General features: G+C 46.6%; 1 protein-coding gene across 3 annotated transcripts; it reads left to right on the top strand.

Annotated features, from left to right (window-relative positions):
* Nucleotides 1-384: 384 nt before the first annotated feature.
* ZNF131 (zinc finger protein 131) lies at nt 385-17,874 on the top strand. 3 transcript variants are annotated; one of them, XM_081212932.1, is made up of 7 exons: nt 385-528; nt 3,331-3,469; nt 4,862-4,963; nt 5,472-5,616; nt 6,174-6,862; nt 13,439-13,569; nt 15,903-17,874. In XM_081212932.1, the coding sequence occupies exons 2-7, from the start codon at nt 3,346-3,348 to the stop codon at nt 16,560-16,562; spliced, it is 1,851 nt and encodes a 616-aa protein (XP_081069058.1). In that variant the 5' UTR covers nt 385-528; nt 3,331-3,345; the 3' UTR covers nt 16,563-17,874. The 3 variants fall into 3 exon arrangements, with proteins under 3 accessions (XP_081069058.1, XP_081069056.1, XP_081069057.1); XM_081212930.1 differs by having other exon boundaries at nt 396-528; nt 3,222-3,469; XM_081212931.1 differs by lacking the exon at nt 385-528 and adding an exon at nt 1,190-1,406 and having other exon boundaries at nt 3,222-3,469.
* Nucleotides 17,875-18,279: the final 405 nt, after the last annotated feature.

Here is an 18,279-nt window from a genome sequence, read left to right as displayed (position 1 = left end):
TGTTTGGCAAACAGGACACGTCTCTTTGTCCAATTTTCTGTTGAAGAGAGAATATAATAAATGTAATTTCTTCTTCCAATAACTCTCCCAGTATGTCCAGGTGTTGCTTTGCATCCATTAGAATTAGATAATGCGTATTCATAAATAGCAAAATGATGCCAAATATTAAGCAGAGTGCTTTTACTAACAGAAAGCAAGCAAGCAAGTTGCCACCTGCAACAGAGGCAGCAGCAGAAACAGCAGCGCGGCGCCTACTACGACTACCGGCATGCATCTCGCGGCACAGCGAATGGGACTCGGGCAGCAGCTCAAAGCGGGCACCTCAAAACTCCCATCATGCACTTGGGCCCGCCAATTTCCCTAGAGCGCCCCGGCAGGTAAATGAGGTCAACGAGCGCGCCATTTCCGGCGCGCGGTGCAGGACGGGAATGCGAGTAGCGCTATTGGCCGGCGCTTGCCCCGCTTTTCGGCAAGCAGGAAGCGATAGCGGCGGCTGAGGAGGCTCGGCGGGGCGGGAGGCTCCTTCGGGTGAGTGTTTCTCGGATACTTCCGATTTTCTCGAGGTCGGCGCTCGCCTCTGGCCGAGGCTGGCGTCGAGAAGGGATCGATTTAATGCGCGATTTGATGACGTAATAACGGCTCTGGAGACAGGGCCGCCGCCGGGGTTGCGCCGGTCTGTGCGCCGGCTGCCTTATGGCGTCTTTCCGCCCGCGCCGGCCAGTGCGGGGACCTCCCGCTCCGTTCTCTTTTTTTCCCTTCAGGGAGGCCCTTTCGCTTCTCGTCGCCCCTTGACGGTTAGGCCTTCCGCTTAGCCCGCTTTAGCAGCTCATTGGCCCGCTTCTCTACCTTCCAGTGCTGCGATTGGCTGGCCAGCCGATGATTGACGTGCGTGCCCCCAGTGGACTCAAGTACCGTGTGGCTCTCCTAAGGAGAGATGCTTCTGAGCCTTTTTGAGGGGCACGTTCTGCTCCTGGGGTCTCCTGGCTTCTGAGCTAGGAAAGCAGGAGGGCTTTTATTGCAGCTTAAGAGATGTTATGATTTCTTGCCGGAAATAAGGGCTACCTTTTCATTTAAGAAACTCAAGGTAGCTGACAGCAGCATCAAACCATAATTTAGTAGTGCTTAAGATTCAAAAGAACCCTTTTTTAAAAAAAAAAAAAGGAACCTGACCCTTGTCAAAAAGCAGTTTTGTCTTCAAGACAGGACTGAGAGCAGAGAATTGCAGCTCTTCCAAAGCCTTCCCATCGACCCCCTGAATGGAGCTTGCAGAGTACAGTTTGAGAAACTTTGCATTAGAGTCGAATGGATGTAGCATGTGATACTTATTTGACAGAGAGAGAGAGAAATAAGCCTGTGGTGCGTGGTTGCAAACCTCAGCACACACATGACTACAGAGAGAATCCATGGTAAACAGCTGTGAAGTGCAGCACAGCAGTGACATTTCGATGCAAAATCCAATGTGCACAATGATGCATGAGACAGTTGGCTGCCCTGGGTGATGAAATACAGGAAACCTGTATTCTGATTTTTTTAAACACAGCAATCCTAATGGGACAGAAGCCTGACACATCCAAAGCCCTGCCCTGTACTGTGGCCCCCTCTCCCCACTCTTATTTTTCATTTTCTGTTCCATTGGTTCCTGGAGTTGGTGTACTTCTGTTTCCCTCGTTTGCTGGCAGGGGGTGGTCCAATGAAAGAAACTGCATCAAATTCCCCCAACATGCCCTTATATGCCCCATACCTCCTTTGAGCTCAACATCTCTTGAGCACCAACAGCACTGGAATACTATTTTTACCTCAGGATCTGCACTGCAAATTGATGTTTGTTATCCTGGCTATTACAAATTTGAAATAATTATTCTCTCATTTGGATGATCCCAGGCCCTAGTCTGAAGGAATGTAATACAGCAACCTTGCTGAAGCAAGAGACCTGGGTTGAGTCCGTGCCTGGATGGTACTGAGAACCTAGTATACATACGGCACCTTGAATTCCATGATGGAGGAACAGGGAGATATAAACATAATGAACAGTCCTAAATACTTCCTAGCTGTATGGAATTGAGCTATAGAAAAGTAGCAGTTGTACGACCCTGTATGTGGGTGTATATTTTATCTATGTATGTACATACTGTGTACGTACTGTGTGCTTGCAGAGAATCTAATCCCATTTTAGTTTTAACTTCCAGCAATCCATCGACTTAGTGGATTACCATATTATGCGCCCTATAGGACGCATTTTCCCCCCTCCAAAAATGAAGGGGAAATGTGTGTGCGTCCTATGGGGCGAATGCAGGCTTTCGCTGAAGCCTGGAGAGTGAGAGGGGTCAGTGCGCACCAACCCCTCTCGCTCTCCAGGCTTCAGGAAGCTATCCGCGAGCCTGGCGGGAGTTCCCGCAGGCTTGCGGGCAGCAGCCCGAAGCACGGGGCGCCCTCCGGTGGGCGCCCCTTGCTTCGCGCAGGTGTCCGCAAGCCTTGCGAGCCTGGTGGTAGTTGCCACCGGGGTCGCAAGCCTTGCGGATAGCAGCCTGTGCTGGGGGGGGGAATACATTTTTTTTTATTCCTTTCCCTCCCCCCAAAAAACGAGGTGCGTCCTATGGGCCAGTGCGCCCTATAGAGCGAAAAATATGGTACTTGCTTGCAATCCCAAAACCTGTTGCACTACTCTCTGGGCTCCTGTGGTCACACAAGCTCCAAATGCATAATTTCTTTTCTTTCTATGCCTCTGCTCTCTTGTCTGTAGCATTGGCAATATAAATTCATGTTGCCCATGATTCTGATGAATGAAACACTTAGTTAAAGGAGGTAATGAAAACCTAGCCTGTTCAGTTTTTTAAAAGAAAACCTTAAGAGTTAAGAAATGCAAGTGCTTCAGGTTCCTATGGCTGGAAACCAAAATCTCCCTCCATACAACAGTGTTTTTCTCTCCAATAATCCACAGCTTTTCTTACTGCCATCACTTCCTTTCCCCTCAACTGCCAGTGTTTCTCTTGAGTATTCCCTAGCCAGATTGCTGCCCTTGGCTTTCCTGGCCATGCTGCTGTTGGCTTCCTTGGTTCTATTGTGACCGGGTTCTTCATCTCCCCTTGTACCCTGGGCTTCATATTGTCATTCAGCTATCTATGCACTGTGTTTTTATATCATGAGTCTTGTATTTGCTATAGCTTCTCCAGATGTGGCAGGTGTAATACTGTGTGCTTCTAACTTTACTCATCATTTTATAGGACCCACTTCTGAGTCTGGATACCTATTGCTGATGAATATCCTTGCTTACTGTAACCATTTATGGCTATGGACTGTGGAGTTCTCATTACGACTGATGATCTTTCCTAGACAAATCTATTAGCCATGGAAGCTGAAGAGACGATGGAATGCATTCAGGAATTTCCAGAACATTACAAAGTAATGTTGGACAGACTGAATGAACAGCGGGAGCAGGATCAATTCACAGACATCACTTTGATTGTGGATGGTATGTCGTGATTCAAAGTGGGTCTCTCACAAACATATCGTCCATAATTTGAATTAAGGCAAGGCATCTGGACTTAAGGACATTGAAGCTGAGTGACGGTCAATTGAAATTTGAATACCATGGCTTGTTTAGTTTACAGCTTTAGGCCACTTACATATACACCTGCCTAGGTTGCAGTCCCATTCAACTCAGGACTTAAAATTCCCAATTGACTGGCATAAGATCAGGCTGCACAAATATTGTAGAAGGCAAAACATTTTTTATGCTTGTTTTATTATATGTATTACCACCACCTTTCACAATTTAAAATGATTTTTCTGATAATTGAATCTATTTTGCAAGAGTATGCAGCAAACTGAAATGCTGAATTCTTCCCTAAATCATTTGATAAAATAGATTTGTGCACTGTATTAGTTTGTGAAGAAACTGGATGCTGCATTCTCTTCCCTCTCACCCATCCAAAGTCCATATCCAGTGGCGTAGCTAGCTGCTCGGGCGCCCAGGGCGGCACAAATGCCCTGCACCCGGGGGTGGGGCAGAGCATGCTGCACAGAACCTCCATGGAGTCCGTAAGCCCCACATTGCTGTTTCGGGCAGCGCAGAGCCTGCAGCTGCCTGAGCCTCCACGTCACTCCCCAAGAGAGACATGTGGCTCGGGCTCACCTCAGGCCAGGCTCCGCAGTCACCCCGCTCAGTGATGACACCCGGAGCAGCCCACACCCAGTGCACCCCCCTTCCTAAGCCACCGTCCACATTCCATCCTGATGTGCTTTTTCGTAACATTCAGTACAGTCATACCTTGGGTTGAAGTAGCTCCGGGTTGAGCATTTTCGGGTTGCGCCGCTCGCGCATGTGCAGACGCTCAAAATGACATCATGCACATGTGTGGAAGCGGCGAATCGCGATGCACAGACACGGGTTGCATTCGCTTCAGGATGCGAACAGGGCTCCGGAACGGATCCCGTTCGCATCCAGAGGTACTACTGTATGTGCAATCCTCATTTTGCACGGGAGTTACGTTCTGGGGCCCCACGCATTCCAGTGGACCCACGTAAAGTGTTGCACCCTGCCCCCATTCCAACCTTTTTGGGTCACTTCTAGGTTCAGCACTGTGCACGCCTGCATGATCGCACGTCAGTCAGACGTGCATAAGACAGTTGTTGCCTGTATTGTTAAATCACCATGTCCAAATGAGACCTCCACTAAAGAGGTCTAAATACGTAGTGTGTTTAGATCTACTGTTTGACGTGAAATTTGGAGACACATACTCTGTGGGAAGACTTGACACTGCAGTGTTCTTGATCTTGTTAATATAGAAGGCTGTATATTTAAATGTCTTTCCACTATGACCATCTAACATATATTTATATCCAGTTCTTTCTCTCCTTCTAGGTCACCATTTTAAAGCCCATAAAGCTGTTCTTGCTGCCTGTAGCCAGTTTTTCTACAAATTCTTCCAAGACTTCACTCAGGAACCTCTAGTAGAGATAGAAGGTAACTTGCTAATTCTGTTAGATCCAGAACTCTTGCGTGAAAAGAACTAGGAAAACAAAAACCCTGCTATGTCCCTTTCACTTGTCTTCCCATTCTCATAGGGATACTTTCATCTTAGGATTAAGAGATATTTTCCTGGGAAGTGTTTCATTCTAGTCATATCCCACCAGTTCTTAGGTCTTGAACATATAACAAAGTGGAATGGGGTTAATACATGTACATATTACGTCCAATTATTAAATGCTGAGAGCAGACAGCAGGAAGTGGCCATAAAACATAACCCGGCTAGTTATTGATGTAGGCAGTATGAACTGAACGGAGTTGAAAATGATCCTTCAATGCTTTTAATGCTGTGAACTGCCCTGAGTTCTTTGGATGAAGGGCAGTATACAAATTTAATTAATAATAATAATAATAATAATAATAATAATAAGGCAGTTGTTTAGGTATTTACTAGCAAAGCCTCTGTGCAAAGCCTAGGTTTCATTTTATTCTTTGCTATCATTAGGTGTAAGTAACATGGCATTTCGTCACTTAATTGAGTTCACGTACACCGCCAAGCTGATGGTCCAAGGGGAAGAGGAAGCAAGTGATGTCTGGAAAGCAGCGGAGTATCTTCAGATGCTGGAAGCCATTAAAGCACTCGAAATCAGGTGAGTGTGGTTTCTCGGAGGACTGTGCCTTGGGAAGGCATGTTAGAACTATCTTTACCCATCTTCGATGCTCTGGCCAGCTTCTCTTCTTGTTGGCTTTCCATGATGATGACTACTGCATCATCCTGTGGTCTTCATGATAAATAAGAGGGGCCGCTCTTGGGTCTGTTCTGGAAGCTTCAGCCACTGCAGAATGCTACAGCCAGACTCATGATAGAAACTGCTGCAAACAAATGATGCTGCTGTTAAAAGACCTGGTTCAAGGTTCTTTTACTAGTGTACAAAGTGCTGAACAACTTAGGCCCAGGATGCTTTAAGTACTGCCTTACCCCCTATGTCCCAGGGCACAGGTTCATGCTCTCCTGCCCTTTAGGAACATAAATTCCTGCCACTAGGTCTAACTGTTACATCTTCAGCAACAGTGTATTTGGAATAGCCAGTTTGCTCATTTAAAGCTGGCTACGAATTCTGAGTTAAAATGAGAAGCCTGGCTAGCCTTAAGTGCAACAGAACTGCCCTTTTGATGTTATGCACTGTGTTGTGTATAATTTTTCTAGGAACAAAGAAAATTCATTGCCGCCCGAATCGGATCAGGCAGAAGATAAGAGTATAGCCAAAAAGAGGAAGATAGCAGAGACGTCCAATGTTATTACTGAAACACTGCCCTGTGCGGAGTCTGAGCCTGTTGAAATTGAGGTGGAGATTACAGAAGGGGCTATCGACGTGGAAGAAAATAACGTTGAAGCACTTGAGGAGGTCGCTTCTGCTGAACAGTCGATAAAGTACATACAAACCACGGGTACATCAGATGAGTCTGCTTTGGCTCTCCTGGCAGATATTACCAGCAAGTTCCGCCATGGGGAGAGGAAAAGTGAAATTCAGGAAGAGTGTGACGACGGATCTGATCCAACGGGCAAGCAGGTGGAAGGCATTGAGATAATGGAACTTCAGTTGTCGCACGTCAACAATCTTTTCCACTGTGAAAAGTGCAACCGTACATTTAAGTTGTTTTACCACTTTAAGGAGCACATGAAAACGCACTCCACAGAAACTTACAAGTGTGACCTATGCAACAAAAGGTACCTGCGTGAGAGTGCATTGAAGCAGCACCTTACCTGTTACCACCTTGATGAAGGTGGTGCTAACAAGAAGCAGAGACCTGGCAAAAAAATACACGTCTGTCAGTACTGCGATAAGCAATTTGACCACTTTGGACATTTCAAAGAGCACCTTCGGAAGCACACAGGTAACTGCAGTTCCCTTCCCCTTCCAGTTGCAGACAATTCACACCACTTCCTGTGGTTCTCGCCTCCCCACAATGATTCTCACCGTAACATTTTGTACAGCCTTCATTGGTAGTGGAATAAGAATGGTGTAAATGTTGATTAAAGCCTTTATAAATGGAAGGTACCGTATTTTTCGCCCTATAGGACACACTTTTTCCCCTCCAAAAATGAAGGGGAAATCTGGGTGCGTCCTATGGGGCGAATGCAGGCTTTTGCTGAAGCTTGGAGAGCGAGAGGGGTCGGTGCGCACCGACCCCTCTCGCTCTCCAGGCTTCAGGAACACATCCGCAGCCTAGGCAGCCCTACGGGAGGTCCGGCAGGGATGTCTAGGCTGCGGATAGCAGCCTGCCGCCCGGCGGGCGGGGCGCCCTGAAGCAGAGCGCCCCCCTCACCAGGCAGACATCCGCAGCGTGGGGAGCCTTGCCGGACTTCCCGGCAAGGCTCCCCACGCTGCGGATAGCAGCCTGCCGCCCGGTGGGCGGGGCGCCCTGAAGCAGAGCGCCCCCCTCGCCAGGCAGACATCCGCAGCGTGGGGAGCCTTGCCGGACTTCCCGGCAAGGCTCCCCACGCTGCGGATAGCAGCCTGCCGGCCCCGCAGGGGGGGCGCCCAGATGCAGAGCGCCCCTCGCGCGGGGCAGACATCGGCCAGCCCCACAAGCTCGGGGGACAGCAAGGAGGCGCAGCGCCGCCATCCCGCTGTTCCTCGACCTGGTTCTGTTTCCCCGACCTGCTTTTGGGGGGGAAATAAAGGGAATTTTTCCCCCTTTATTTCCCCCCCCCAAAAAAAAACTAGGTGCGTCCTATGGGACGGAGCGTCCTATGGGGCGAAAAATACGGTAATCTAGGAATCATTTAAGGCTGGCCTGCATAACTTGCCACCCACCCAAATGATGCCAGTTGATTCTATTATTATTATTATTTAAAGCTCTTTGTAGAGGAAACCCCGCCTCTGTTCCAAGGCCCCTGGCAAGCACAGAGAACTTTTCAAGATAGACTGAGGCTTGCCTTGCTTGCACAGAGATCTGGATCAGGATAAAAATAGCCTAGCTTCTTTTTTTTACTCAAACTGCTGCATGTATCAGGGACTGCTCCGATGCCTTAGACTGAGGACGCTATTAGTTGCCTAGCTGTGCTTTTTGATCCTGGGATTTTAGAATGTTTCTCCCAATCAGAAAGCAGCAAGATAGCATCCTAAGTTTTGTTGTGTGCCTGTGATTGTTAGAGGATGGGAATCAGTCATCTCTTGCATATTGCTCCTTCATCAAACTGACACTGTCTCTTGGAAGGTCCTCCCTGTCCCGCAACCAATTTCAATAGGTTTTTGGAGATCAAGTACAGTACACATTTGCAAATGCAAAGTGAAAATGGTGGAAGGGAAATGTGCCTTTTTGTGCCTTCAATGTTGGATCAGAAGTACTGGGAATGTGGCTTTTTCAACCCATTGTCAAATTTATTTGTTTATTGATCAGGCGTACAGTTTTGCAGAATAATGTTCTACTTTGATAGCAAATCCATCAGACTTGGTCTCTATGGATTTGGGAACACATAATGGACATTGATCTGGAAAAACTCTGGCCCTGTCAAGTTTGAGCCGCCTCCCCCAGGCCTATATCTGGCTTAGTTACTAGTTTGTATTTAGCCATCCTCAGCTTGGTGCCCTCCAGAGAGATTTGGACCACAGCTTCCATTTTCCTTGACTAATAGACATGTTGGTTGAGGCTGATGGGAGTTTGTCATCCAAAGCCTCTGGAGGGCACTAGGTTGGAGAAGGCAAACTCAGTTCTAATTTTTCATTGAAATGCCCCCTTTATAGGACTGTGTGTATCCACAAATTCATCACACAAGCATAGTAAAGTAAAGGTAAAGGGACCCCTGACCATTAGGTCTAGTCGTGGCCGACTCTGGGGTTGCGGCGCTCATCTCGCTTTATTGGCCGAGGGAGCCAGCGTACAGCTTCCGGGTCATGTGGCCAGCATGACTAAGCCACTTCTGGCGAACCAGAGCAGCACACGGAAGCGCCGTTTCCCTTCCCGCCGGAACGGTACCTATTTATCTACTTGCACTTTGACGTGCTTTCGAACTGCTAGGTGGGCAGGAGTCACACAAGCATAGCATTTGTTAAAGAAGGGGAAACTAGTTGGATAGCCTTGGGTTGTGCTGAGAAGGGAGAATTTGTTGTGACAGAAGAGATGGAGAAGGATGAACTAGTGGATATTTTGAGTGTACTGAATTGCGAAGAAGAGTTAGGAGGATAATATAGGTTTTCCTTTGGTTTTAATGCTAGTTAGTGAATTAGAATGAGCAAAGAATATATTGGGAATTATTTATGAAGTACTTCTTAAATGCATTTTACAGATGGAGAATCTCAGGCTGCACTTGAAAAGATTACCTATATAATGTTAAAGTTGCATGAGCAACCGATCAGAGAGAAACAGGAGTGCAATAAAACCAATTGCCCAGGCCTTGTCAATGCTACTAGCCCTAGATGTATCGCCACCCCGTTATGCTTTATAATGTGAGCAGAGCTTGCTGACATAAATGAATGAGGTTGTGCCTGCAGAACTCAACCCCCCACTTTTGACAGCAATGCTCTGCACAGCAAGGCTTTCACTGGCATGCGAAACACCACCTGTGTTTGTAAAACAGCTCCATCCATGTTGCGTGTTGCTCTTGCATCCCAGTGCACAGAGCCACAATTGGGAAAAATACGGAAGCTTCGGTGGTAGACTGTTCAAAACAGTACAGGCAGCCCCCATTTACGTGAGAGTTACATTCCAAGGCACTGTGCGCATCAGTGAAATTGTGTGCATTTGAAACACCACTGGAAAAGCCTGCAAACATTCCGTCCTGTTCCACCCCTTTTTGTGACACTTTTGGGTCACTTCCGGGTTCGGTGTGATATGCAGGCGCGTGGTCACAAACATATTGAATGCGTGTAAATGGGGGGGGGGGGTTGCCTGTAATTCAATTCACAGTGCCCTTATTGCTGGGATTGGCTGGATTATGTATTCAAGAGACCTTTTGATTTGCAGATCTTCAGTGCCTGCATAGGTTTCTCTCTATACCACGAAAACATGAACATTGCTTTCTCCATAAAAATGATAGCTGAAATCAATCTGAAGTTAACAATCTTCTTTACCAGCAGTCAGACGTTGTGCAATGCTCTGCTTACTGCGTTAAGGAAAGTATGCTTTGCCCCTAAGAAAGTTACATAAATAGCTTTAACCAATCTGTTCTTTTTCTGTATCAAGATCTACAATGTGCATTGACTGTACTGTGCATTATATTTCCTTTGGTGTCTAACCTTAGACTAGGTACTAGTGTGAGTTGTTTCTCCACAGCACTGCTGAATGGTTTAGGAGATAATGCAATAGATGAAGGGGAAACTCTTCACAATTTGCAAGGGGCATTATTATTATTATTATTATTATTATTATTATTATTACAGTGGTGCCTCGCAAGACGAAATTAATTCGTTCCGCGAGTTTTGTCGTCTTGCGATTTTTTTCGTCTTGCGAAGCACGGTGTCGGGAAAGTTTTGGAAAAGCTTCAAAAATCACCAACGTCTTTAAAAACCTCAAAAAGGCTACCACACCGCGTTCTATGAGTTGCTCCTCAAAGTCAAGTTGCAACTGTATTAACGGTGTTAAGAAAAAGGAAACAAACTTGCAAGACGTTTCTGTCTTGCGAAGCAAGCCCTTAGGGAAAATCGTCTTGCGAAGCAGCTCAAAAAAACAAAAACCCTTTCGTCTAGAGGGTTTTTTGTCTTGCGAGGCATTCGTCTTGCGAGGTACCACTGTATTATTATTAAACACTTCAGTAAGATGTAAGTTATAAATCCTGCTCAGTGTCACTTAGAAAGGGAAAGCTTCTATATCCAGGAATGTTGAACCCTCCAATGGGAGACAAGCATGCTGAGCACACAATAAAAAATTTAAATGATGCATAACTAATCCATGACTATCAGGGTGGAATTGCATGTCATGAAGCAGCACACAGTTACCAAATAGTGATTTCCTTATAAGGTGAATAGTGTGAATGGGAAAATTATGCAGGAGAGAATTGCCAAATGCAGATGTGCACTGAATGCGTCTATTCCTCACTTGCACCAGTTCTCTGCTGCAAATGCCTCTCTGGTGGGCTCTGAAGCTTGACATAAACCTGACTGTGTGGGGAATGGCCTGGGGTGTGTGTCTGTGTCAGCATTTGCAAGGGAGGATTGGAGACATTCAACACCCCTCTCCCAAACGCCACACTTGTATTATTTTCACAAACAGTACAGTGGTACCCCGCAAGACGAACGCCTCGCGAGACGAAAAACTCGCAAAACGAAAGGTTTTTTCGTTTTCGAGTTGCCTCGCAAGACGAATTTCCCTATGGGCTTGCTTCGCAAAACGAAGCTTGCCCCGGGGACAGCGGGTCTTCTCTTTTGAAGCAAGGGGGTGGGGGGAGATAGCGATCTCCCTGCAGCCCCTTGCTGCAAAAGACGTCCGGGGGAAGCGGGGAAGCGAAGTGCTTCGCTTCCCACTGCCCCCGGACCTCTTCTGAAGCAAGGGGCTGGGGGGAGATAGCGATCTCCCTGCAGCCCCTTGCTGCAAAAGACGTCCGGGGGAAGCGGGGAAGCGAAGCGCTTCGCTTCCCGTTGCCCCCAACCTCTTCTGAAGCAAGGGGCTGGGGGGAGATAGCGATCTCCCTGCAGCCCCTTGCTGCAAAAGACGTCCGGGGGAAGCGGGAAGCGAAGCGCTTCGCTTCCCGCTGCCCCCGGACCTCTTCTGAAGCAAGGGGCTGGGGGGAGATAGCGATCTCCCTGCAGCCCCTTGCTGCAAAAGACGTCCGGGGGAAGCGGGGAAGCGAAGCGCTTCGCTTCCCGCTGCCCCCGAACCTCTTCTGAAGCAAGGGGCTGGGGGGAGATAGCGATCTCCCTGCAGCCCCTTGCTGCAAAAGACGTCCGGGGGAAGCGGGGAAGCGAAGCGCTTCGCTTCCCGCTGCCCCCGGACCTCTTCTGAAGCAAGGGGCTGGGGGGAGATAGCGATCTCCCTGCAGCCCCTTGCTGCAAAAGACGTCCGGGGGAAGTGGGAAGCGAAGCGCTTCGCTTCCCGCTGCCCCCGAACCTCTTCTGAAGCAAGGGGCTGGGGGGAGATAGCGATCTCCCTGCAGCCCCTTGCTGCAAAAGACGTCCGGGGGAAGCGGGGAAGCGAAGTGCTTCGCTTCCCGCTGCCCCCGGACCTCTTCTGAAGCAAGGGGCTGGGGGGAGATAGCGATCTCCCTGCAGCCCCTTGCTGCAAAAGACGTCCGGGGGAAGCGGGGAAGCGAAGTGCTTCGCTTCCCGCTGCCCCCGGACCTCTTCTGAAGCAAGGGGCTGGGGGGAGATAGCGATCTCCCTGCAGCCCCTTGCTGCAAAAGACGTCCGGGGGAAGTGGGAAGCGAAGCGCTTCTTCCCCGCTTCCCCCGGACGTCTTTTGCAGCAAGGGGCTGCGGGGAGATCGCTTCTCCCGGTGCTCCGAAGCCGGGCGGGGGGCAGGGGACACCTCCCGCCGCCGCGGGGACACCTTTTGAAGGCAGGCGGGGGGGGGGGAGCAAAGACTTTCGCCCCCCCGCCCGCCTTCAGAAGAGGTCCAGGACCTCTTCTGAAGGCTGGCGGGGGCAAAAGTCTTTGTCCCCCCTGCCTGCCTTCCCAGGGGCTTTTAAATCGCCCCGGACAGCGGAGAAGTCCTCCGCTGTCCGGGGCGATTTTAAAATGCCGCCCGCCAGCATTTTAAGATCGCCCGGACAGCGGAGAAGTCCTCCTCTCTCCCGGGGTTTTTTAAAATGCTGGGGGTGGGAAGAAAAGCCCTTGTCCCCCCCCCCCCCCAGCCTTCAGAAGAGGTCCGGGGACAGACTGTCCCTGGACCTGGTCTGAAGGCGGTTTCCCTAGGAACGCATTAATTGATTTTCAATGCATTCCTATGGGAAACCGTGCATCGCAAGACGAAAAAAACCGCAAGACGAAGAGATTTGCGGAACGAATTAATTTCGTCTTGCGAGGCACCACTGTATTTGGGGGAAACCGCTTGTCAAGGTAGCATGTAGTTCCACCCTCAGGTTATAACCTTACCTGCTTTCACCTGTGAATGAGCCACATTTGGCACGGCGGTGCTTGTTTCCTGTGCTCTTTAAAGGGAATAGATGAATCTATGAGGGGATAGGTATGTTCTTGGCTAATAGCCATAGCAGATCATCCGTTTTCAGACATGGACGGATAATCGGGGATGTTGCTCCATTTACAAACACAGCAACCTAGATGGCTAATATCACAAGACAAAAAGATGACCCTGCTTAGTAGTCTAATATCACTGATCTAACCCTACTTAGTAGTCCCTAAACTCTTTATTCTTGTACTTCTACACCTCTTGGATAGCTGATGTTCGGGAATGGGAAACTGGCAAAATCCCACCTAATTACAGAGTTGGGGAGGTGAGTTTGTAACAGTGAAAAAGCTGAACCTGAGGCAACCTAATTTTCATTTTTTGGTCATGCCTTGATATTTGCCTTGATAGGTGAAAAACCATTTGAGTGTCCAAACTGCCGCGAACGTTTTGCTCGAAACAGCACACTCAAATGCCACCTGACAGCGTGCCAGTCCAGCGCTGGTGCTAAAAAGGGACGGAAGAAACTTTATGAATGTCAGGTATGTAATTTTGCCCATCGTGATTCTGGTCTAGCGAATTTGACCACGTAGACAGCCTGTGTTGTCGACAAGGTGGCCAGGGCGGGGTTGTGGGAGCTGATCTCTAGTTTGGCTTTGCTGCAGAACACTTAGGACTGGGTTGTTGCAGCAACATGTGGTGCTAAGCTACACAGGACCCTGTAGTAATAGTTAGAAGCCTGGAGCCCTTAAAGTGTCAGAAGAGAAGAGAGATGTGTCAAAGCCATTCTCCCTGTTTTCAGAGTTTATCTTAAAGTTGTTTGTGTAAAGTCCATACTGATAGCTGAATTGGTTTTAACTGAAATAGTATTGTTTCTTCTCAGTGCTTTAATATGATAGTTTGTTGTTTCTCCAAAATTTAATGCTGGGGTGTGAGTGAAGATCCACTTGGACTAATTGCAATGGGGATGTTTTTGGACCTAGTATCTGCTTGTTTTTATACCATATCTAGAATTTGGTAGATAGTAAGAAATTATTCTTAGCTGCTGTAGCTTTATTAAGTTCTATCTCCCCACAGTATTTTATGCAATGATGATTTATGGAGTGATGATGTTAGTAACGTCTCTTCAAATTGTGAGATTAAAGTTGGATTCTAATATACAGTCCACCAGGGAATCTTTACCCTCTTGTTTTCTCATTGTAGAATTGTATATTTGCTTTAATTCTTGGAGTGTTTTTTTTTTTTTACAACAAATAAATTTCAGTAGAATATCTTGCAATTTTGCCAGTTTAGCTGGGTGAATTTGAAATGCGAAATTGATTTTTGGTAACACTGCCATTTTCAAAGTGGAGATTGTTCCAGAAAAGACTAAGTTTAATTTTCCCCACTGATACTTTGTCTTTAGCACTATGTTCATTTTTGTTGTTGTTGTTGTTAAAGATGGGCACAGAAGCAGCCCCCCTCCCTTTATTTTATTGCTATTGCAGAAGACTAATCAACGTTATTCTTCTGGCTTTCCCTCACTTGCTTTGCAAGAGATCCTCCTCCTTCTCTTTCTGGCATGTGCTCCAGTGACAGCACCCTTAGGGGATGGCTGTTAGGTTAGGATGTCCTGCCTTTTGTGTAGCACACCTGCAAGATTCTTGCATAAAGCTTGTCTGGTCATGATTAAAAATATGTTGTTACTCTGCAGTTCACCACTTTACTACTCACTGATCATGGGGAGCACCCACCGTCCTCCCTGGGTGGGCTCAGACCACAGGCAGATTGCACCACAGAGATGCAATGTTTTTAAGCATTGATCTCTATAGTAAACTCTATATAAACAATTTTCCAAGTTAAGTTTATATTTATTTTCCTTAAAATATTTATATACTAGGTTTTGTTTCAGAGTGATTTGCAACTTTAAAAAGCAATAAAACCAAATATTAAAGATACAAGCACAGGGAGCTGGCAATGTATTAAATGCCTTGAATACTGGGAGAAAGGGCTTTGTCTGGTACAGCACCGGAAAGAAACAGTTGGAACCAGGCAAAACCTTCTTGGGGAGGGAATGCCACGGAGGAAGGCCAAAAAAACAAAACTTTGAGTGAATGGCTGTCAGACTAAAATAAGCTGAGTTGCTTAGTGATAGCGCATTTGAAGATGGGCAGAAGAACCTATTAAACAGCCTTGCAAAAAGCCCACAAAAGTTACAAGCATGCAATATTTTTGCTAGCCTGCTGGGAGCTATCCCAGAAGGGATGAGAGTCCCATCCCTCCTGCAGTAACTTGCTGCATTTCTGTGATGGGCGTGAAGAAGGTGGCTTCCCTTCTAGGACAGCCCACTTGGATTCTGTGCTGGCCATAAAGGAGGGATTCAGTTTTTCTCTCCTCTGCTTGTCCATCCAGTCGCCCGCTTCCAATTCCTTGTTACCTATAGCTGCCAGGCGAGTGCTTCACTGCAAGGTGCATCACTATAACATTTTTTAGAAGAGAGAAGTATAATGATTTTACTAAAGATAAAAATGTTTAAGGTGCTAAATAAGTCTTATTGCAATAGCTTTCCAAAAGACTATATGCACATGCATGCAGTCATTGGTTGTGTCATTCTATGGAGGTAATCCTGTGTAAGGATCTGCTGTGCAGTTCTGCATAATGCCTTTATAGGTTCCCTTAACTATTATTTAGTTAGTTAGTGGGTTGCTTGTAACTGTGAACTGATTTATAGTTAGCCCAAATGGCTGACGCAGAGAAAAGTTAGGTCCTAAGCAGTGGAATTGTTTTGTTGCCACCCGGGGTTTTAAAGAAATAAACTGAATTGAATAGAATGGTCCGAAGACATACAATGAAGTTTGGTTAGCATTCCTACAGCTGTTGTGTTTTGTTCTTTCAGGTCTGCAACAGTATATTTAACAGCTGGGATCAATTCAAGGATCACTTGGTAATACACACAGGTGACAAGCCCAACCACTGTACCTTATGTGACGTGTGGTTTATGCAAGGCAGTGAACTGCGGAGGCACCTGCAAGAAATGCATAACATCACAGAACGGCTTGTGACTGAGGACATTCTTCCAGTGGACAGCGACCCAGTGGCTTCTATGACTATCATAGAGCAAGTGGAACAAGTCCATGTCCTTCCCGTAATCCAGGTCCAGGTGGATCCAGCACAAGTGACTGTAGAGCAGGTGCATCCGGATTTGATACAGAATAATCAAGTGAAAGGTGAACAAATAGCGGAGCTACAAGAGCAGGTGGAGATAAGCTACTTGGAAGTGGAGCACATTCAGACTGAGCAAAGTGCTGAAGTGCACATGGAGGAGCTAGACGTGGAGCATGTGAACCAGTTACAAATGGAGGAGGTTCAGGCGCAGCTTATAGAGGAAACTGATATAGAGCAAGTAGAATCGGGACATGTGGATCAAGAAGAGCTGGAAGCAAACCCGCCTGTTCAGGCCGAGGAGGTGGAAGCACACACAGCAGATCATGAAGAATCTGATGATTTAAAAACTCAGCCAATAGTGGATATGCAAGAGGAAAAGGTGGAGACCTAGGAAATGTTGACTGCAGTACCTGTGATTGGGGTGGGGGGGTGGGAAATGTAATACCAAACTATTTTTGTTAATTTACTTGTATGACTTTTGCACCACCAATGGATGGCTCTCTTGTTTCGATGCTGTTGAGGAAGTGGACAGGTGGACCAAAGTTAGGATATTTGATTAAACTGCCCTTCTTGAGGGTTTTTTTTTGGGGGGGTGGGGGATAATCCCCCTTTCCTAACAAAAACAAACAAAAAAACCACGGAACAAAGCCTATTCTAGAGATGAACAAGCTTTGTGTGAAGTTTAATAGTAGAGTTTTGCTAGATTGTACCATTTAGGTCATACTGTTGTCATTGGGAGAGACTTCTGGAGCAAGTTCTGTTTTCTTTTCCGAGTATGAGTTTAGTGTTAAAACAGCAAGGTTCCAACATTCACATGGACTATATAAGGACTGCAGACAATTTATCCTATTTCCCCCCTCTAATATTAATTTTTGCAGTAGCTGCAGTCTTTGCTTTATTTATTTTCTTCAGGTTAGCCACAGATCCAATTCACGCATCACAGCAAATGCGAGAGTCTCTCCTGCTTCACGCTTCCAGCGGGAGCAAAAAAACCACAATCCCTGGTTAAGTGCTATGTCTGAACTGGTTAACTATGGTTTACTGTGACATGTGAACACACTCCTTGTCTTTAAGCCTGAAAGTGGATTGCTATGGAAGTAGAGTGTGTTACAGGTTTTCTTTTTGTTAAAAAAAAGAAAGAACCCTTGTGCCTTCTCACAACTAAGGAATTAAACTTCCACAAAGCTTTTAGGACATTTACAAAGCTAATGCAGAAGAGACAGTGTAGATATTGCTGTACAGTGCTTTGTAATTTTGTTTACAATTGTCAGCTACCAGGGTTTTTTGCATTACAATAAACTTAAGATTGGGGGGATTAGTTCAACACGGGCAGTTTTGTTTTGATTTAAAGGGCCAATTACAATAGGAAAATTTTGGCTGCATCTGTAGCAAGGAATGAGTTGGCTGAAAGGTTGCACTGGCATCTTATCACCAGATTTTTATTTTTAGAAAAAAAAGGTACATTTTATATTTAAAGAAAATGCGTTAAAAAAATACAAAGTAAATGTGTCTGCTCAATGCATCAGGCTACTGTTTTATTATTTAAACTTTTTTGAACCTTTACAGAAAGATCTTGTGCTTAAAAGATTGGGGGGGGGAATCAAAAGCCATAGGTATGAGTGTTTTAACTGTGGATTTATAAGAGTAGGAGTGTAAATATTTAATCAGTATTATTGGACAATAAAACAGTACCAACCACAAAATTCTCAGTTAATGTAGTATTTGTTCCTTCTTAGGGCCGTTTTGGATGTTATACAAAAAAGTTGGGCTGGTCCAGGAGTGTAAGCTTTCCAGGGAGCTGTGGCCAATCCTGTCCTTACAATATGTGCATTCAGCTTGTTGCCAGTGCCAACACTAGACACTTGGCTGCCTGAAATGCCACCCTCCCCTCCCTCATTGGGCCAACACTTTAAAAAGTCTTGCTGCATCATTGAGACACCAATGCCTGCCTTCATCAGATGGGTCCCTCCTGATGCTGTTGAACTCCAGCTCCCATCAGTCCCAGCCAGCATAAGCAGTAGTTGGGTGTGATGGGATTCTGTTGTCCAACAGTATCTAGAAGACCACAGATGGCCCATCCCTGATCTAAGTGCCCCATCCCCATATCA

This window comes from Podarcis bocagei (genome assembly GCF_964188305.1).
Source record: "Podarcis bocagei genome assembly, chromosome: 11".
Taxonomy (NCBI): domain Eukaryota; kingdom Metazoa; phylum Chordata; class Lepidosauria; order Squamata; family Lacertidae; genus Podarcis; species Podarcis bocagei.
This window is presented reverse-complemented; position numbering and strand designations above follow the sequence as displayed.